General features: G+C 23.8%; 2 protein-coding genes across 8 annotated transcripts; both read left to right on the top strand.

Annotated features, from left to right (window-relative positions):
- The first annotated feature begins 644 nt into the window (after positions 1 to 644).
- Positions 645 to 13229, top strand: LOC124953452 (purine nucleoside phosphorylase). Of its 7 annotated transcripts, none has more exons than XM_047504854.1 (7): positions 645 to 663; positions 2544 to 2678; positions 6606 to 6700; positions 6951 to 7159; positions 7895 to 8070; positions 8645 to 8835; positions 9486 to 13229. In XM_047504854.1, the coding sequence occupies exons 2-7, from the start codon at positions 2557 to 2559 to the stop codon at positions 9707 to 9709; spliced, it is 1017 nt and encodes a 338-aa protein (XP_047360810.1). In that variant the 5' UTR covers positions 645 to 663; positions 2544 to 2556; the 3' UTR covers positions 9710 to 13229. The 7 variants fall into 7 exon arrangements, with proteins under 7 accessions (XP_047360810.1, XP_047360814.1, XP_047360809.1 ...); XM_047504853.1 differs by lacking the exon at positions 645 to 663 and adding an exon at positions 1902 to 2068; XM_047504858.1 differs by lacking the exon at positions 6606 to 6700 and having other exon boundaries at positions 647 to 663.
- A 937-nt stretch (positions 13230 to 14166) lies between these two features.
- LOC124953456 lies at positions 14167 to 15667 on the top strand. Its single transcript, XM_047504867.1, has 5 exons — positions 14167 to 14294; positions 14576 to 14666; positions 14785 to 14930; positions 15107 to 15239; positions 15302 to 15667. The coding sequence occupies exons 2-5, from the start codon at positions 14607 to 14609 to the stop codon at positions 15350 to 15352; spliced, it is 390 nt and encodes a 129-aa protein (XP_047360823.1). The 5' UTR covers positions 14167 to 14294; positions 14576 to 14606; the 3' UTR covers positions 15353 to 15667.
- Positions 15668 to 22851: the final 7184 nt, after the last annotated feature.

Raw genomic sequence — 22851 nt, forward strand, 5'->3', positions numbered from 1 at the left:
AATATAATACTATAAATTAAGTACATACACACACACACACACACACACACACATATATATATATATATATATATATATTAATAATAGTTAGTGTATGTGTGTGTGTGTGTGTGTGTGTGTGTGTATATATATATATATATATATATATACTTCATATAAAATCTTCTATATTTATTCGTGGCTGTACTTTGTTTTTTTTTTACGAATTTTATTGTTAATCTTTCGATATTAAATGATTAAAATAAAAATAAAAACGATTTTATATTATCGATAATAGAGATATGTGTAATGAATAAAATGATCGAGATGAATTATATAATACCTTATAAATAAAAAAAAATAGAAAATAGGAAAACAAAATAAAACGTGCTGCATTTTTCTGAAGATAAGGGTAAAAGAAAAAAAGAACGAAAAAAAGTGGGAAAAAAAGGATAAAAGAAAAAAAAAATAAAGAAAAATATCATTATGATTGTATATAATTTGCGACGACTAATGGATCGTAGAATAATCGATAAGATTAGAATGTAAAAGGCAAATATACGTAATAGGTATCGCTAATTGTAATCGAGGTACATTTGAGAACCAGTTTGTAATGAGATTGGATCATAACAAATCGTGTCGAACAGAAACTCCAACATACTTTATCATGATCTAATTACAAAAGTAAGTTTTATTTATATTGTTATTCACATTCGTTAAAAATTTTTTCATATGAATTATGCTATCGATAATATTTAGTGAATAATACAAATAATAGATTAATTTAATAAATAAGAATTAAGATTACTTATCAGTTATCAAAAAAATGATAATTATAGTTCGATTGGATATATTATGGATATTTGATATTGAAATTTTTGAAATGCGATCTATTTGAGATTAAGTAGAGTTAATTAGTAAAGACAATTAATTAGATTTAAAGAAATGAAGTATGACAGAAAGTTAATATTCATATATATCAGGCCATATTTATCATCGTAATGATGTTTAAAACTAACTAACAAGATATTAATTACGTTAACTAACTTACCTTGAACGATGTTATATACTTTTAAATTAGACATATATTTCTACTTATTTATACGTATGTTTCGTATTCAATCGAAAGGTCAAATGAGGTGATATAAGAGCTCTTATACAAACACGTTACGAGATCATATTTTTTCCTAATAGTTTTTGTATTAATTCATTTCGAATTAAAAACGATTCTATTAAAATAACAGGTAAAAGAAAAACATTAGAGAAGGTAAAAAAAAAAAAAAAAGAAAGAAATACAAAATAAAAATTCGTAAAACGTAAAAGACATCGAATTAAAAGCGTGCGGCGAGTCGATGGTAGCGGATGAGGATAGGTGTAAAGGAGAAAGAGTGAAAATTAAAAAAAGAAAACAAAAAAGAAAAACAAAACAACATATATCCGAAAGAACGAGAAGAAAAATCGTGATATGATCTGATAAGAAAAGAATTGTTATAATATCCTACGACGCACTAGATTCAGTTTCTAAGTCAAAGTTCGTTGATTATTCGTGGTACGATCTATTCGTCATAGTTGTTGTTGTTGTCATGTTTACTTATATATATTGTTTATATATACATGTAAATTTCGTTTTCGTAGGGGAAACATTTTAAAGTACGACGTTAAATTTATGTGACCTTCCTCACTATAATTTCGAAATCATTAGAAGGAGTATCTTCTTCTCTCTCTCTCTCCCTCCCTCTCTCTCTCTCACTCTCTCTCCCTCTCTCTCTCTTGATCTTAATATTGTAAGATACGATTATATGAGTTTCTTGATATTATACGAAATAAGAGAAAGAGAGAGACAATGTGTGTATGTGAGAGTAAGAGTGAGAGTGATAGTGAGAGTGAAAAGAAGAGAAAGAGAAAGAGAGAAAGAGAGAAATAGAGAGAGAGGAAGTGAGAGATGATCAAAATAAATATAAGAGAGTTCACGCTAATGTCGACAATTGGAGCACTTGGTCCGTAATGGGTTATCATGAAATGTTCTTTCCGTTCTCCCTTCTCTATAATTTTTACTGTTAACGCATACTTTCATTGGTGGGAGACCGAAGTGAGTGTATAAGATCATTGGTCGTCTCATTGGAGTTAATAATATTTTTTCTATCTCGCTTTGAGTTCGCTTATAAAAGGAGTCAACATCGAGACGCTCTTTTACTATAATATAAAAGATATATTCTCTTTCTGAAATAAATTTGATAAATTATTCGCGTGTTACTACATATATATATATATATTAATTTATATGAATATATGTATATAAATATTAATTTGAAATAGAAAGAAAATAAAAATAAATAAATAAATAAATAAATATATATATATATAAATATATAAATGTATGTGTATAGGTATATATAAATATTATGTAAATATAAAAGTGTGCATACATAAATCGGATAAAAAATTTTGTGTATTATAATTAACTTTTCAACGTACCTGGTTCTTTCTTCGTTTATTTTTATTTCTTCTTTTTTTTTTTTTGTGTTCTTTTTTTTTCTTCTTGTTGTTAACCTTTATTGATAAAGAAGAGAAGAAGATATGCCGTTTCCGGACAACGACATTCCAATCAACGGGCTTAGTAAAAACTACGAAATAATTCAACGATCTAAGGGTGATGAATTTCTTTCCCCATCCACGGTCAAACACAATCGTCAGTCCACGTAAGTTTTATTTCAATTAAGTGGATCTTACAGCGAAGATCTTTTTTTATTTATTTATTTATTTTTTCATATGAATTGAAATACGTAAATTGAAATAGGAGTGTTAATTAAACAATCTTTTTTTTTGCTCTAATTAAGAGGACTGTGTATAGCGAGGATTGATTTATGTCTTTCGTGTTTTTATATATATATATATATATATATATATATATATATACAAATGTTAAAAAAAGAAATGATGATTTTAATTTATTGAATGATAATTTGGCTGTATTTTATCTTTTTTTTTTTTTTACAAAAAGATATAAATGTTGAAATAATAATGGTGATTAATTTATTCGGTGCCAATTAAAAAATCCATTTTTTTGTTTTGTTTTAATTGACATTAAGTATTATTAATGTAAATACGATTTATATGATTGGATTTATACTAATTGGGGTTTTATAAATAATAACTCAATTATATTGAATATTATTATATTTAAATACTGTGTATTATTACAATTGTTGTTTTTAAGTGTTTTTAATTTAAATACAATATTTTAATAAACAATGATTAGATATTAAAGATTTTCTATAAATTTTTATAGTCAAGAGTATATTTTTGGTCATATCGAATCATTACTCACTATTTTTCTCTGTTTATTTTCCACAGATGAAGTAATACGGGTTATTATTCTCGAATACTTATTTGTCTAAGATTAGAAGTATTAAATTTGTATTGAATGTTTGATAATTTCTTAATCGCGTAGTTAAATAAATAATTAAATTAAATCATTTTTATACACGAATATTACCTGACGATTATAAAAATAATCTAAACGATATATTTTTTGTTTTGAAATAATTAGATTTTTTTTTCGGGAAACAATTAGTATGGTGTATAGTTAATTATATAGTATATTGAGAAAATTCTAAAAATTATAAACTTTTTTCCATACAAATATAGGTATTTATTTTTAGCAAACGAGTATATCTGCATATGGAAAAATATGAAAAGAAAAAATTCTAAGATTCTTTATAAACGAAAAATTTGATTGTTCGAAAGGATTACATAAATAAAATAACAACAAATTTTATTTATGTTATTCTTGAATTTAAGTGTGTGTATGTGTGTGAGTATATATATATATATAATTTTTATTACGTTATATATCTATATATGTATATCATAATTTTGAGTTTATGTAGAGGATATTCAGGAGAATGAATAATAACAAGCAAATGAAATAAAAAACAAAGAAAAAAAAAAAAAAAACATAAAGAAAAGAAAAAGAAAATTTAATTAATAAACGTAAAAATTAAAGCTATGACGAAATTTGCAAATGAATACCTTTATTAATACTTTTATTAATTTTACGAATTTTAATATTAATTTTCTCTTTTACATATATACGCGTGCACGCACGTAATCATTCACACACATATACGCGTACACACCCACAACAAATCTCTCTCTCTCTCTTTCTTTTTCTCTTCTTCTTTTTAAATAGATAATGATATTTAAATGCAAAACTAGCAAAGAGCTCGATAAACTGTATTTCGAAATTGTACTGATTTCGTACTATCGATCGATTTATTATTTTTAATGTCACAAGTCTGTTTATTTAAATACGTAGTATGCAATCCCCGGAATCGATAGTGATATCGTTTGACAATTATTTTAACTATTTTCATTTCGAAACAAATATGTTGTTTACAAAAATTTCATGTAGTATATTATCGGAACGAATTATGAAATTTAGTTATATTAATTATTAGTTGAAATTAGAACTATATATATATAAATAATTATTTATTCGTGATCAACGTTCCTATTATCATCGAAAGATAATACGAAAGATTTAAATGAAGATTGAAAAAAATGAATTATTTATCACAATTTTTCTTTTTTTCTTTCTGAAAAATCTCCATTGGTTTATTTCATTTATACAATAATCGTTTGTAATAATTAAAAGAGATCGCGCATTATAATGAGATTTCTTCGAGCATCTGATTTTTTTTTATTTTTAATATAATTTTTCTATCGATTAACTATAATAAAATAAATAAAACTATTTGTTATCGTAACTAAATATTAAATCGGATTCGTCGTTAAAATCCCATAAAAATTTTGCGACGATCACGTGATGATATTTCACAATAAATTATTCGTTGAAGTTTAAATTATCTGGATAATTACTTTTCTAAGCTTTTTTTTTTTTTTATAATCTTGTTCTTTTTTTTGTTTATCGATTTAATAAAATAAAAAAAAAAAAGAAAAGAAAAAGCAGAAATTGAAGAAAATCAATTACATAAGATTTTCTAACTATCTCCGAAAACGTTTCTTCTTTTGAGTTTACGCAATGTTTCTTCTTATCGTGTTTACAAGAGTCACTACTTCATTTTCTTCTTGTTCGAATTAATTTATCTCAAGCAGACGTAATGAATTATCTAACGTTGACGTTGGAACCAATGCTTCGTAATAAACTTGAAGTATGTTCAAGAATTACATTATTTCATTCTACAAAAATTACAGATTGTATATATATATATATATATATATATATATATATATATATTTTATATATATTTATATATTTTATATATATATTTATATATGTTATATATATATTTTAAATATAAAGAAACTCGTTTCCAACTTTTGTTTGAGGCACAATCACATTGTTAATAATTAAAAATAATTAAGAAGAAAGTGATGAAATATTTTTCGAACGAAATATGTAAAATTATTCATTTTTTTGTTATTAACTTTTTATACGAATGCTAATTGAAGAAATTAATATATTGTTGTATATAAAATATATATGGTTATTATAATTATATGTATATATAAGATGATGTACATTATATACATTACTACGTTACATTAGAACGTTAATACGAAATTAATATTTTCTTTAATTTAAATATAAATACATATGTTGTATATTAAATATAAATACAATTATATATATATAATATATATATATATAAATATTAGTTTTTTAGAACACGTTTTTGATTAAATTTTTTATTCAAAAGTTAATTAAAGAAATTAATTATATATTTTTTTACATAGTTATAAATTAGATTTATGATAGTTTTTATATGTACAATTAAATTAACGGGTTAACTAATTGGTTAAGACAAAGGGATATATATATATATATATATATATATCTGATTTTGGAGATTTCAAAGAAATGATACGATTAATTCTATCCATTAGTCTAATTGGTTAGATATTAGATAATTTCGTTTTGCTCTATAATCAGTAATTAGTCATTTGCAGAATATGAAGATTTTAATTAAGTAGAAAAGTTGCTGGTTTATTAATGAATTATCTTATTGATAAACTGTTGCCGTTCATAGTGACATGAAATTTAAAAAATAACTTTATTTCATATTATCTGCTTTTCTATTATAATTTTCTTTTTCAAATATTAATTAACAGTTCTAATCATTCGTTTTATAAATGTCATTTGTGTTGAAAAAATGTAACTATCTAATATAATATAATTGAATTATTAAAAAGAAAAATATGTATATATTTATGTGATTAATATTGTCATATTTTTAGTAAAATTTATAAATAAATTAAAAAACATTCGATATTTTGTAAGAAAAAAGTTAAAAAAACATAATTAATAAATGTAACTTATATAATTATAAATTTAATTATTATTAATTAATATTATTGAGAGATCTCATACAAAAGTATTGAAAGATACAAAATAGCATTATAATAATATTATTGAACAGAAAATTATTAAGGTATCATTTCGAAAAATTATAATTACAAATATAATAGTTTTCATTTACTTTTTCCCCATATGTAATTGTCATTATATATTATATATTATATATAAATTAATTAAATAATTGTTTATTATTATTATTATTTCTTTTTATTTATTTTTTTTTTTTATTTTTTTTCCATTTCAGGTACACGTTCGAAACTTTGCAGGAATCTGCACAGTTTTTACTCAATCGTGTTAAAACACGTCCAAAAATAGGAATAATATGTGGTTCTGGTATGGGTTAGTATCCTCGCCATTTTTTTTTGTCGTCATTATCAAAGCAATTCATTTTGATTATTATCATTATTATTATTTAATATTTGACAGCATATTGAAAACTAATCGCTTAGTTTGCGACTCATTTGTTTCGTCGACATCAGCAAATGCAAATTGTGATGAATTTATTGGGTTTTCAGGATATTACTTTGCTTCGCTTAGTTTGCTTTCTTTTTTTTTTTGTCAAAAGCTTTATGTCTCTATTTTCGAACAGGATCATGTGAGCAAAACGAGTTATGTCCAGGTTCGATCGCTGATTCCATAGTCGACAAATACTGCTTTCCCTACGAAGAAATACCACATTTTCCTGTATCAACAGTAGAAGGACACACGGGACAGATGGTATTTGGTCATATCGAGGGTGTTCCGGTTATGTGTATGCAAGGAAGATTTCATTATTACGAGGGTTATCCACTTTGGAAGGTAAATCAAAGAGATATTAAAAAAACTTAATTAATATATATATTAATTATATTATTATTATATTAATTATAGTATATATATTAATTAATATATATACTAATATGTATATATATATATACATATTAGTTACATACATATTAATTAAGTTTATATATATATATATATATATATATATATATATGTACATGTAATATAAGTACTTAACGTATAGTAACGTATATAGGTACTTAATTAAAGCTTTATTATTAATAAAAAATAAAAAATATATATAAAAAAAAAATAAAAATATTTATATTTAAATGAACAACATTATATAGGATGAGTAGTCCTTTGATGATATTAAAGATCAATTAAACTTTCTCGAGACTTTTGAAATTAATTTCTTTTTTTTCTTTTCTTTTTTTTTTTTTATATTGTCAGTTCGTTAAAGAGTTATATTAAACTTGCAGTTTTACAATTTGAAATAATATAATATATGATGACATAATATGTACATTATTTATTAAACTAAGTGATATAATATTTTTATAGTAATTTAAAAAGAATAAAAAATATAAGAGTTATTTATTAAATGATTAAGAGGATTGTCAAATGATTCGATAAAGAGAAAGAAACGTAATCATAATGAAAATGTTTAATTAACATCGAGGAAGATTTAAATGATAATAAACATTTAATTAACGACGAGATAGTGAAATAAAAATATATTGTACATTTAATTCTCTTCTGAATTAGTGTTCAATGCCTGTCAGGGTGATGAAGCTAATAGGAGTTACTCACCTTATTGCTACAAATGCTGCTGGAGGACTAAATCCAACTTATCAGGTCGGTGACATTATGATAATGAAGGATCATGTGAATCTGATGGGTTTCGCTGGTAACAATCCTCTTCAAGGACCCAATGACGATCGGTATATTACTTTTTTTTTTATTCGCTTAGACATTTTTCACGATTCTTCATGATCTACGTTTATTTTTTTTTTTTTCAAATGAAAAACATTAATATAGAATAACAAAATCGTTTTCAATTATAAAGAGTGAGTTATATCATTTGTAAAAATTGAATTAAAAAAATTATGACCCTAATAACAATCACATTGTTGATTAGACTCTTTTAAAATGGGGAATAGATTTTGAATTGCATTAACGAAGGAAATTTTTTAACAATTAATTTCTTATTTATTATTGAATTGATTGATCAGTATACATGTATATTTTTTTGTTTTTTTTTTTTTTTTTTTTTTTTTTTTTTTATAGATTATAAATGTAATATTTAATAAAAACGTTTATTTACGATCGAAGAAGATTTTGATTAAAAATATTATAGAACGACAATGAATTAAATAGAAAAGTATTTAATTAAAATGGTTTAGATCATGTCGAATCTTTTATCATTGTATTATTACGAGATTAGGTTTGAAAAATTGTTATTTAAATATTAGATAAAAAATATTGAAAGTCTTTTTTTTATCTATTCGATTACAGATTCGGTCCTAGGTTTCCATTAATGAACAAAGCTTACAATACTGAATTAATTAAAATAGGAGAAGAAGTGGCATCAGAAATGGGTATCAATGATATAGTACATAAAGGTGTATATACCTGTTTAGGTGGCCCTAATTTTGAAACGGTTGCCGAACTGAAGATGCTTCAAATATTTGGTGTCGACGCCGTTGGTTAGTTTCTTTTTTATCTTATCGAAACAATCTTAAGACGAAACTCTTATTGTTACATATTTTATTTTATTTTATTTATTTATTTATTTATTTATTTATTCATTTTATTATTATTATTATTATTTTTCTTAATACAGGATGAGTCAAAATTTGTAGATGATTTTAAAAAGATCGATCACTCATTATCGAAATTTTTTAGGCTAATTTTTTGTTTTTCTTCAGATTATTTACAAGCCTAATTTGAAAAAAGAAAACGAGCCTAAAAAGTTTCAAAAAAGAATTATTGATTTTTAAAATCACCTAAAAACTTTTGATCCACCTTGTATCAAACGTCGATCTTATTATGACTCAGGATAACATGCAGTATTGTATATCGACAAACAAAAGATTTTTAATTGTTTATTAATGTTAAAATGTTCAAATATTATTTGAAAAATAATTAAATAAATATAATAATATGAATAAAATAAATATAATAATATAAATATTTAATATTAAATAAATATAATAAAAGTTTGTTTAATATTAATATTTATTTAATATTAAATAAATATAATAAAAATAATTTAAACAATATTTAAAATAATTTTATTGTTTTCTTTATTTTTTTTTCTTTTTTTTTTCTCTTTTTTTTTTCTTTTTATATTCAGGTATGTCCACGGTACACGAGGTGATAATAGCAAGGCATTGCGATTTGACAGTCTTTGCCTTTAGCCTAATCACAAACCTATGTTCGACCGATTATGATGATCACTCTGAGATCAATCATGAGCAAGTGATAGACGTTGGAAAGACGAGGCAACCGATACTTCATGAATTCATTTCAAAGATTGTTATGCGTATAAAGGACATGATAGATATTGATAAGAAATGATTTTTCATATTTTCATTATCGAGTTAGAATGAATCGTAAGATCCTCGCTTTTGTTATATAGCAAGAGAATTATTTGACATTGACAAAAAATTTACAATTAAAATCTCGCTAATGTAAGATAATAAAGAAGAAAGTGATCAAGGATCTTTTAACGAAGATATTATTTTAAAATATGTAATTAATTGTTTACACTGGGCCTTTTATCGATTACAACAATATTTTAGATACAATGTAGTTCAATCCTTGGTTAAGAATATATCGAAATATACGAGATATTCAGAATAATTTTGATAACTTTTATATATTTGCAAATTTCCAATGTAATTTATTTTATTTTTGCAGTTAATTATTACTTGTACATATTTGAAAATAACGATTGGCATTCTAACGTTGTAGAATTTTGTATGTACATACATATGTATGTCCATATATTAACAGATCAATTCTAAATCGACGATAGAAAAAATATTGAATATTTCTTTTTAATAATAATCGGAAGAACAGTAAATAAGAGATATTCCATTAATATGTCCACTTTGAGGTTATATTATTTTTATTATTATTGATAATGATTGATATGATTTTTATTATTATCAGCATATATTAAGGAACATAAAACATAAGATAAAGGGATTATTTTTGATTTGTTCATGCTCAAATAGCGTGATCCATGCATTTATTCAATTTTGTTAATGTTAAGCTAAAATACGCGGTGAATGTCTGTTGAAACGTTAATGTTAATTATTATTATTTTTTTTGAAATTTTATAATAATTGTCATGAAAATCAATAGAACAAACAACAATAGGCGATCTATGCACAGTCGTTATTGCACTGTGGCCTGGATAAATCTTAAAGGCTTTCTATGAGAATAAAATATAGAAAATCAAAATAATATAAGGAAGGAAAAATAAAAAAATAAATAAGTCGTTTGTTTTCTGTTTTCGATTATTTTTTTTTGATTTAATATTTATAAAGAATGAATGTTTCGTTGCAAAGCACAGAAATATAGTAATACATCTAATACAAAAGAAATTGGATATATATATATATATATAATGATCCTTTATTTTTTGTCATTATATAATTTATGGATATCCATTTCGACAAAGTCTGTAATTTTAGTTGAAACATTAAAAAAAAAAAAAAAAAAAAAAAAAAAAAAAAAAAAAAAAAATAAAAAAAAAAAATAAAAGAAAAAAAAGAAAAAATCAATTTTTTTTAAACAGATCTTCATATTTGTTTATATAGTAATTATAAGTTTTAATGTGTTAAATATCGTAATATTTTTAATTTATGCTACAAACCGTAAGTGGTGACAGGAATTTAAAGGATCGATTTGTAAAACATAATTTATATATTATGAATTATTGAAGAATTATATAATAAATTAATTTGACTGTTAATTAATTTCAAACTGTATATTATATTTAGTAGTACAAAATTAAAATAATATTCAATATAAAGTCATATGTCTCGAAAACACAAGAGCCTCAGAGATTTAAATATTAAATATATAATAATATTACATAAGCATTTAATACACGTTCTTTTATCGTTTATATAGAAAATTTTACGAGACTTTAGATAATTATAAAAAAATTTTTATTTTATATAAAAAATATATTTGAAAATTCTTTATAATTATTTCTAAATTATATATCAGATTAATCTAAAACTCCGTATTTGTACAATTTTTTCTAAATTCATTTGATCATTGTTACTATCATCTTTTGAAAATTTCAATCGAATTATAAATATTTTTCTATTATATATATTCTATTATTATTCGACTTAAATTGTTTATATATTAATTATAAATTATTTTAATTAATACCGACTATATGTTAAAATAATTTCTTAATTATTCTGTTATTATTATTATTATTATTATTATTTTTATTGTTGTTGTTCTTATTGCGTACGGTACTTACTTGTAAATTAAATATTATCTTTTACAATTCTGAGTGAAGTGAAAACAATCTTTCACCACCATTCTATTATGTAATTATTATTATTACTAATATTAATTAATCAAACAATAAGAAAGAGTTGCATTTACGATTAAATGCGATTTACTTAATTAAGTATGCAAAGAGAAGATCGTTACCATTTATTTTTTCGGTGTTTGTATCGAGGAAACAAAAAAAAAAAAAAAAAAGGAAAGAAAAAAAAGAGAAAAGAAGAAAAAAATAAAAGAATAATAAAAAAAGGGAAGCGAAATGTTATTTGACATGAAAGCTTCTATTACCTTCTTCTAATTAATAATTTAGGATCGATCTTCTTTAATTAGTTTCATTAAGAACTAACATATCCTCCAAAAGTTATCAAAATTATAATCCTTTTATTCTAATAAGAAAGATATCTCTATCGCTGGTAACTTGTAGCAGGATCTAAACAGAAAAAATTAACGTAACATTAAAACTTAGATATTGTTATTTTTTTTTAATTTATTTTTATTTAATTTTTTTTTTCATTTATTTCTTTTTTTTTTTTTCATTTTTCATCTATACATAAAAGACTTAATTAGTTTCAAATGAAATAAAAAATATATGTATAATACGATTATAGGAATGATTATTGAGTGGTACATTATGTATATAGAAAAAAAATTCAACCATATCATATCACTATTTTCGTTCGACATTAACACACTTTTTTTTTCTATTAATTTTTCCAATAATACAATTGGCTATAGAGCTGTCACAATCACACGTTGACGAATACATTCACGGCTTATCGTCAGAGGACTTGTTATAGAAAAAATATCATACGTTTCACAGATTGATATTATTGATTGATATTATAAAAAAAATAAGTCTCTCTTTTATAACTGTTATAGCAAATCTATTTTCTCATTTTTCTTAAGGTAGTACTGTTCTAGACTGTGGTCGAAGTGCAATTGACAACGATTGCAGTCAACGGAACCTTCTGCGCATGTCCATGAAAAGAAAAAATAAAAAGCAAATATTTTTCTCTCCCTTCTAATTTCCCATAATTGTCGGGAACAGCCACATGTTTCTCTACTTAAGTGCAACATATTTTTAATAGGAACATATTATATAGGCATATAAACGTATAAAAAGTTTCGTCATCCTTTATGAAAGGAAGATTTATCTTTGTATAGAGTAAATTATTATAAATTTATTATTTTTTTTTTTTTTTTTACATGAGGTGTGCTACTCATTCTAATAGATGGTAATTAGAATTAATAATGAAATAATATTGATGAAAAGTAGAAAGGGGAATAAGTATATCGATTACTTACTATACCTTCGAAAACGTAAGTTAGTTCACAATGGCTACGAGACGTGTAAACTTGTTCGAACAGCACTTTCTCTTTTCGAATCGATTAGTTCAATTAATATTGGGGTTACGTCCCGATCAAAATTCGAACGATCTATTATTCATATTTCCTGCAATAACTATTTATGTATTACCAGCGATTATACATCAGGTGATAAGTGTATTTATTTAAATCTATAGACATCTAATAATTCTATTATAACTTTTATTATATTTACGTTGATTTTTTTTCTTTCTTCTTTTCTTTCTTTTTTCTTTTTTCTCTCCTTTAAATAAATCCTCCTAAGTATAGAAATTGTTTTGGTAGGTATGCAACATAATAAAAATTTATGATTATTTAAGAATAATTAATGCATTATATTATATCGGATTTTTCTAAAAGCATTCGTTTTATCAGTTTTATCAGCTTTTCATGTCGGAGTTTAAGCTACGATCGACATTAAAATTGCTCCAGAAATTAATAACATCTGTAACTTTACTCTGTATTTACAGCTCAACATATTTTCATTTTGTAACAGTTTGTATCATTCTTTTTCTTTTCTTTCTTTCTTTTTTTTTTTATATAAATCGAAGATAAATTTAGTTATCCTGAGAGAATGCATTGTTTTTAGATGAAGTTACTTTTCGCAAATTTCAAATATTATTACGAACAGTTTACCGATAAGAATGAAATGGACATTATGAAAAAATATACCAATCAAACTAAATCGTACGTTTATATCTTTCTAGGTAAGTATAAGAATAAATTAATGTAAATAATTATAAATACGATATTGGAATGATATATGTATTGGTATTGTTGCAGTTTTATTTTACATCTATGTTATTTTAATATTATTACCGTGTATTATAAAAATCTTTTTATATCTCTTTGGTGTATTGAACGATGATCAATTAATCTTTCCCGTTCCTGTTAATAATGTCACAAAAGGAGGATTATTATATTATTGTTTAATCATTTATCAAATTTCGGTTATAATTCTTATAGCGACAGTAGGCTTTGTGAGTTTATCAGCTTATTTGCTAGCTGTACAACACGCGTGTTATCAATTCGATATTATAATGTACGTGTATAATCATAAAAAAATATTTGTTTGTAAATCAATTTTTATTATTTATCTAAATGTGATATATAAAAATTTCTTTTATTAAAGATTCAAAATATGGGAACCATTTAAGAAGCATTCGAAATATACGCGAAAAGTTTGCTTCATTAAAACGCCTAGCCTGCAATGGGAATGGATAGTCAACATTATAAGGCGATATAAAGCTGTCACAGAGTTAGTTCGAAATAATTTTTTTTTCATCATCATTTAATATATATATTTATAATATAGATTCATTGTTAATATATATAAGTATAAGTATAAAATATATAAATATATAAGTATAATATATATTATATATATTATATATTATGTGTATATTATATAAATATATAAGTATAATATATATTATATATATTATATATTATGTGTATATTATATATATATGTATTAATATATATATATATATATTAAAATATATAAGTATAATTATTTGTTTATATTTTTTTTTCAAGGTATGTTGACTTACTAAATAATTTTTCAAAGATGAATTACTTAGTTACAATTTCTTTAGTGATGATTCTCATTGTTTTTGATTACATTTATGTAAGTGTATATTTTTAATATAAATCGGATATTACAATTAATTACATTGATGTGTTCAGTTTTTTATATTTCTCGAGATCATTGAAGAATGTTTATCTATTAAATGGTTTATTTTTAGATATTTCAATTATCTAAAGTATCACAAAATGTAATTGAAACAATCGAATGCAGCATCTATAGTATTGGTTCTATTTTTATACTATATCTTAATTTTTACCTTGGCCAAAAGCTATTGAACCATAGCAGTGCAGTTTTCAAGGAATTGTAAGATATTTCAAAGTTTTATTACAATAATAATTGTAAATACTATTTTTGACATATTTGTAAAGTAAAAAATCTTATGAGTGAAATAATTCATATCAATAAGATCTATTCAAAATGTAATTTAATGGGTGACCAATTATTAATTTATATACAATATAATATATTTTTTTTTGTAGGAATAAAATTCCATTCTACACTTTTCCCATAAATTATCAAAAATTGCTATTATTTATAATAATGAGAAGCGGAAGACCATGCGTGCTTTCAATCGGTGGTATGTTTGTATCATCACATGTAACATTTGCTGCGGTAAGTAATAATAAATAATTGATATTCAATTGATTGTTTTAACGAGAAATATATTATTTTAGATAATGCGAAAAGCATTCTCTTTTGCTACGGTATGTTATACTGTTCAATAATTTTATATTATGTTCTAAACGATGAAATAGTTTTAATTATCACTACACATGTATGTGAAAAATTTAATTTATTTCATAGAAAATCGAATCTACTCACTTTTATAGAAAATAATAAGATGTTTGTAACGATGGAAAAGCACATATGACATTATTGTTCGATATTAATTATTTATTTCATGTAAGATTTTATAATTATAATATTCGTCTTACTTTTTTTTTTTAAATAATCGCTTTCTATATGTACTGCGTAATTGTCACCGATCTTCTTTGTATAAGTATATTACATTTGATGGACTGTATTATCGACAAAGTAAAGTACACTTCAATAAATATTATAACGATCTGTTTTCTCCTTTTTAAGCTAATATAATAGCTATAGACCGTGGTCGGAGAATGACTGACAATAGTTGCAGTCAATACAACCTTCTGCGCATGTCCATAAAAATTGAAAGTAGAAGAAGATTTCACCCTTATTTAATTGTTGGGAAGAATCAGCTGTTTCTATTCATAGGGGAAAATAAGTTTGAAATTGTAAAATGTTAGATAATATGCACGTATAAAACGACATATATTACGTAGCGTTTTATAGATTAAATAGTTATATTTCCATTTTTCTATCGTCATTTTGAAACATAGTTCTTTTTATTGTAAATATAATGAATGGTAATTAGAATGAATAATGTAATAGTAGCTGGGATATAGATACATTGATTATTTCGTCGTGGAACTATAAGGCATACTTTATGATGGCTCGGAGAGGTGTGAACTTCTTCGAAGAGCATTTCCTCTTTTCGAATCGATTAGTTCAATCAATATTGAATCTACGTTCTGATCAAAATTCTAAGATGCCAATGTGTATATTTTGTACAGTTATTTTTTACATATTACCTGGGATTGTACATCAGGTAAGCGTGCCTTTACTTTAAATGTATTGAAGATTAATACTATTATTATAATTGTTATTATATTAAGCTTAATTATTTTTATTGATATATATATATATTTTTTTTTTCTTGAATATAATAAGATGATTTATGTTTGCAAATCATTAACATTATGTTATATTACATGAAATTTGTGAAATTGTTCTTTGACTTCAGTTTTATCAGCTTCTCACTTCAAAAATTATATTGGAATCGCCTATTAGAGTGTTGCAGAAAATAATGACATCTATATGTTTGATTACTGCTTATAGTACCACCTATTTTCGTTTCGCGACAGTTTGTATTATATTTTTGTATTTTCTTCGCTTTATCGTACATTTTTACAAATCGAAAATACGTTCAGTTATCGTATCAGAATGTATTATTTTCAGTTGAAGTCACTTTTCGCTCGTTTTGTACTTGATTGGGAATTGTTGTCCGACGAGATAGAATTACACTTCATGGAAAAGTATACGAAAGAAAATAAATCTTATGTGTACTTTATCTTAGGTAAATATTTAAATATTCATGTAAAATAATAACTATTATTACAATATTGTAATTACATTGATTCTTGTATTTTTACAGTTTTATTTTACGTCTATGCTATTTTAATATTATCACCGTGTATTTTAAAAATCTTTTTATATCTTTTTGGTACATTGGACGATAATAAATTAACCTTATTCGTTCCCGTTAATAATATTACAAACGCAGGCGTGCTATATTATTGTTTGCTTATTTATCAGATATTAGTGCTAATTATTGTAACGACAATAGGCAGTATTAGTTTTTCAGGATATTTGATATTGGTACAACATGCGATTTATCAACTCAACGTTATAATGTACGTCTTTGATCATAAAATTATTTATTTGAGAATCAATTGCAATTACGTATTTAACATTTTACAATTTTTTTTTTTTCATTAAAGATTTAAAGTTCGACAACCATTTAAGAAGCATTCGAAATATATGCAAAGAATTTGTTACTTTAGAACACCTCGCATAGAATGGGATTGGATGGTCGACATTATAATACGCTATAGAAACTTTAGCGAGTTAGTTGAAATTAATTTTGTCATTTTTGTAACACATATAGAATCATAATATAGATTCGTATAATTCATTGTTTATATTTTATTCAAGGTATGTTGACTTGTTAAATGAGTTTTCAAAGATTACTTACTTATTTGTAGTTTTCTTAGCGATGATTCTCATTGTTTTTGATTATGCTTATGTAAGTAATACTTTTGACATAAATTGAAAATTATAATAAAAAATTGATATATTTAATTATTTATATTTACATAAATACATCTTATTTTCTATATGTTTTTTCTTGAAAATTCTGACATTATTTATTGGCAAATTGGATAGTATGTTGCATGTACAATAGAATTATTTATTAATATGTTAATGTTTATATTTTGGAGATCATTGGAAAATATGTATTTATTTAATGATTTATTTTTAGATATTTCAATTATTTATAATATCCCAAAATGTGATCGAAATAATAGAATGCAGTACTTACATTGTTACTTCCATTTCTACCATATATATTAATTTTTATTTTGGCCAAAAGCTGTTAAATTATAGCGACGCAGTTTTCGACGAATTGTAAGATATTTCAAAGTTTTTCGTAAAACTTTGTAATTATTGTATAACGTCTGACGAATATTAGTAAAAATTTATTTAATACAAATATTAATTAAATAACTAATAACAATAAGTTCTATTTAAAATGCAATTCAATGGGTTAGCTATTAATTGATTAAAAAAATTTTCTTTTCTTTCTGCAGGAGTAAAATTCCATTCTACAATCTTTCTATAAAATATCAAAAATTGCTACTATTTATACTAATGAGAAGTGGAAAACCATGCGTACTTTCAATCGGTGGTATGTTTGTCTCATCACATGAATCTTTTGCTGCGGTAAGTAGCAATAAATCTATATATTATAAATAATATCTATATATTGTTTTAACGAGGAATATATTTTTTTAGTTAATATGTAAAGCATTCTCTTTAGCTACGGTATGTTATAGTGTTCAATAATTCTATGCAATGTTTTAACGATAGAAAAAGATCTAATTACTAATTACACTTGTAATGTCAAAAATTTAATTTATTTCATATAAAATGTATTCATTTATAGAAAATAATAAGATGATTATAACGATGGAAAATGTGCATATGGGATTATTGTTCATTTACATTAACTACTTATTATCTTATGATCATAATATTAGTCTTAGTATTCTTTTAATTAATCATTTTTTTCCGTGTATGTGCATTGCTTATTGTTATAGAACTTATTTTTATAAGTATAGAAAATTCGACAGATTATATTAACGACAAAGTCATGTGTTTGTTACTAATAATTATAGCAATCTATTTTTTTTTTCATTGTTAAATTAATATTTTAGATTGTTTTCGGAGAATGCCTGCCAACAATTGTAATACAAGGATGAATCTACTTACTTGTAGTAAATAAAACGATGATAGTTATCATTAAAATGTGCAGTATATATTGATATTTAATAGATTATATATATATATATATATATATATATATATATATATATATATATGCTATTTGTTATTGTTTACTTTTATTCCTCTTTTGAATCATATTGTTCTTCCTTTTACTACTCGATATACTTCAATATAGTATTTATCATAAATAAACAGCATCACATTTAGTATGACATTATGAGAACAATATTATCGACTTCACTTTTTGTGAACTGCACTCTCTAGTCGTCATAAAGATGTGTGAGTTTCTTCTTAACCCTTTCGATACGGCAGCCCCGTCTGCAGAAGTCGTGGCGTGGATGCCGCGTATATGCGGCGCCCGTACCCACAGGTCGTCGAGTGGATGCCGCATATATGCGGCGCTCGACGCGAAAGAGTTAAACAAGTGTCCACGACTATGGTCGTAGTTCGAATGAACGAGTCAACGGAGTCTATTGCGCATGTCGCAAAATAAATAATAATAAATACATCTCCCCTCGTATCTATTGATTGTAACACCTATATTATCTGTTATCATACGTATATTGTAATCTATGTTAGTCGTATCGCATAAGTACATTATGAATGTATAAAGGGTTGAAATATCTTTACGTTACGCCATATGGATTAAATTATTATAGTTCTACTTTTATATCGTCATTTAATATTAATTTGCTATCGTTCGTAATATGATATCAATTAGAATTTATAATAAAGCGATAGAGGAGGCTAGATATATTGTTTACACTTTGTCTCGACAGTTCACAATGACTCCAAGAGATAGAAGCTTTTACGCGAAGCACTTCTTCTTTTCGAATCGATTAGTTCAATTGCTATTGGGTTTACATAATAATAATAATAATAATAATTCAAAGATCCAGTTGATCGTTTTTTTTACAATAATTGCTTTCATATTTTTAGGGTTTATGCATCAGGTAAACGTATCTCTTTTAAATGTACATTATTATTATTATTATTTTTATTGTCATAATTATTATCCATTATTTTTTTTTTTCTTAAATGAATCTCTCTTAAATGAATGTACAATTATTTAAACATTTTATGGATCAATGCAATGCGAAAGAATAAATATTATCTATTTTTTTCTTTTTTCTTTTTCTTTTTTTTAATCTTGAGAATATTATTACATTTGATTACCTTAAGTAGATCTCTTTGTCTGTAGTTTTATCAGCTATTCACGACAGATTTTGTCCTGCAATCTACTATCAAAGTGTTGCAAAAAGGAACAGGATGTTTTCTTATACTTTCTTCTTACAGTACGATTTATTATCGCTTTATAAAAGTTCGTAGAAATTTTCTTGTATTTTTATTCAATTTTTTTTCTAAGTCGAAGATATATTTATTAAGGAAAAATATATTTTATTATTTTTAGGTCAAATTAATTATAAATCGTGTTAAATTGGATTACGAGAAGTTCAAAGAGGAATTGAAGATTATAGAAAAATATACGAAAGAAACTAAATTATATGTGTATATTGTCATAGGTAATCATGAAAATATTTATTTGAAAATCTACAAATACGATATTGCAATTATATTGACTCTCATGTATTTTTTGTTTTTTTTTTCCTTTTTTTTTTCAGTTCTCTTCAGTCTCTATATTATTTCAATAATATCTCCATGTATTTTAAATGTTGTTCTGTATTATTTTGATATTTTGGATGATGGTCAATTAACGTTACCCGTACCAGTTAGTTAATAATGTTACAAACGCAGGGTTGCTATATTACAGTTTACTTATTTATCAAATAATAATAAGCTACTTTCTATTATTAATAGGTTGCTTATTTTATTCATTGTATTTGGTACTCGTACAACACGCCTGTTGTCAATTCAGTATAATAATGTACGTGCATAATTAAAGATATACATTTGTTTTTGACAATATAATATTATCATGAAAGTATGTAATGTCATTTTATTAACGATTAATATTCATTGCGACCATTTAAAAACAATTCGAAATATATGAAAAACTATTTGGTTTTTCGAAAAATCTCGAGAGCAATTCGATTGGATAGTAGACATTATAAATTTTTATAGAAACGTAACGGAGTTAGTGCGAATTCATTTTTCTTTCTTTTTTTTCCTTCTTTTTTTCTTTTTTTTTCTCTGATATATATATATATATATATATATATATATATATATCTATATATATATATTATATATTATATATTTCATTACAATTAATTTTTTCTCTTTCTTTCTTAGATATGTTGATTTAATAAATTGCTTTTCCAAGATAAATTATTTAATTGCAGTTTTCCTCTCAATGATCATCATCGTCTTTGATTTTCTTTATGTAAGTATTAATCATGTTTGCCCGATTGATCGAAAATAAAAATGAAAAGTTCGAATTAATTTTTTGTTCTTTTTTCTTTTTTTTTTTTTTCTTCTATTAAAAAGAAAAACATTGTTTTTATTTATTGATCATTCCAATATTATTTATTAACCATTACCCTATATTTTATTTAAATGTTTAAGAACTTTTTGATTTATATTTATGTTAAATTTTAATAGGCTAGAGATTATTGAAAAAAATTTTGATTTGTTACGTCGATTATTTTTTAGATGTTTCTATTATTGGAAATATTGCAAAGTGCAAAGGACACAATGGAATGCATTTTTAGTATTGTTGGATTTATATTTATCTTATACCTTAATTTTTATGTTGGACAAAAGCTTTTGTATCAGAGCCACGCAGTTTTCGAAGAAATGTAAGATATAACAATGCTTCGTTCTAGTAATATAATTATTACAGAAAATATTACAATTTATTAAATTAATTTATAGGGCTTAATAATGATATGATTGATAAAAATATCTATTAATAATTACGTTTAAAAACTAATGTATCCCTTTTGCAGATGTAAAATACCATTTTACATGCTATCTATAAAAATGCAAAAATTATTATTATTTATAATAACCAGAAGCGGGAAGCCAAGTATGCTTTAGATTGGAGGTATGTTCGTGTCTTCACATGAAATATTCGCTGGGGTAAGTGATAATAAATTATTTTTTAATTTATTAAAAATAATTATTAAGTTAAATAAATTGTGATAACGGCAAAATTAGTATTTTAGTTAATACGGAAAGGATTTTCTTTTGCTATGATGTACTACAGCGCTCAATAATTACAAGCTTAATTATCTCCATAATGAAGGTATATTTATTAATATATATATATATATATATATAAAATATTTAATTAATTCTTAATAAAATAAAATGTAGTCACATGTGAAGAATAATAAGATGATATTAACGATCGAAATGTGCATTATGTATGACATTAATAGAATTATTTTATTCATTAGTTTTTATAATTATAATAAAATATTTGGCCAATTTTGAAATAATCACCCTTTCAAGACTATGTTCTTTCCGTATTGTCACCGAACTTGTTTGCATAAATATAGTACGTTTGACGGACTGTATTATCGACAAAACAAAATACATTTCAATAATTTTTTATAACGATCTGTTTATTCATTTCTAAGCTAATATTCCAGATCGTGATCGGAGAATGATTGACAATAATTGCAGTTAACGTAATCTTCTACATATGTTCATCCAAAATTGATAGTAGAGGGAAGATTTTCTTCTTATTTAATTGTTTGAAATAATTTTTAATGGTTTACGTTATCGAGAAGAACAGACGTAACTCTTGAACGATTTTAATGAATAAGATCTCATTTTAAAAATGAAAATTCTATCTATGGTGTTTTGAAAAAGGTTTATTTTCTTTTAAAAAGAATCGTTTTAAAAAATGATATTCTTTATAAGAATACTTCATGCACAAATAAAAAGGAGTTTTATGTTTTATATACGTGAAGTAGCGATTTCCTATTTAGTTATATGCGTAAATAGTTGATACTCAGATTTTTTGAATATTTTCAAACACAAAGAAATGCATTTTACGATGCTTGCACGGAGAAACTATGATAACTCACTCGATTATTTTAATGAGCTTTGGCCAAATGATTCTATGGAAAAAATAAGGAAATACATGTCCAATAGTTTATGTTAA

Source organism: Vespa velutina, chromosome 12 (assembly GCF_912470025.1).
Source record: "Vespa velutina chromosome 12, iVesVel2.1, whole genome shotgun sequence".
Taxonomy (NCBI): domain Eukaryota; kingdom Metazoa; phylum Arthropoda; class Insecta; order Hymenoptera; family Vespidae; genus Vespa; species Vespa velutina.

Coding starts and splice junctions, on each gene's coding strand:
- LOC124953452 (XM_047504854.1), top strand. CDS start 2,557: ATGCCGTTTCCGGACAACGACATTCCAATCAACGGGCTTAGTAAAAAC. Junction 2,679..6,605: donor AAACACAATCGTCAGTCCAC/GTAAGTTTTATT, acceptor TTTCCATTTCAG/GTACACGTTCGAAACTTTGC. Junction 7,160..7,894: donor AGGGTTATCCACTTTGGAAG/GTAAATCAAAGA, acceptor CTTCTGAATTAG/TGTTCAATGCCTGTCAGGGT.
- LOC124953456 (XM_047504867.1), top strand. CDS start 14,607: ATGAATTACTTAGTTACAATTTCTTTAGTGATGATTCTCATTGTTTTT. Junction 14,931..15,106: donor AGTGCAGTTTTCAAGGAATT/GTAAGATATTTC, acceptor TTTTTTTTGTAG/GAATAAAATTCCATTCTACA. Junction 15,240..15,301: donor CACATGTAACATTTGCTGCG/GTAAGTAATAAT, acceptor ATATTATTTTAG/ATAATGCGAAAAGCATTCTC.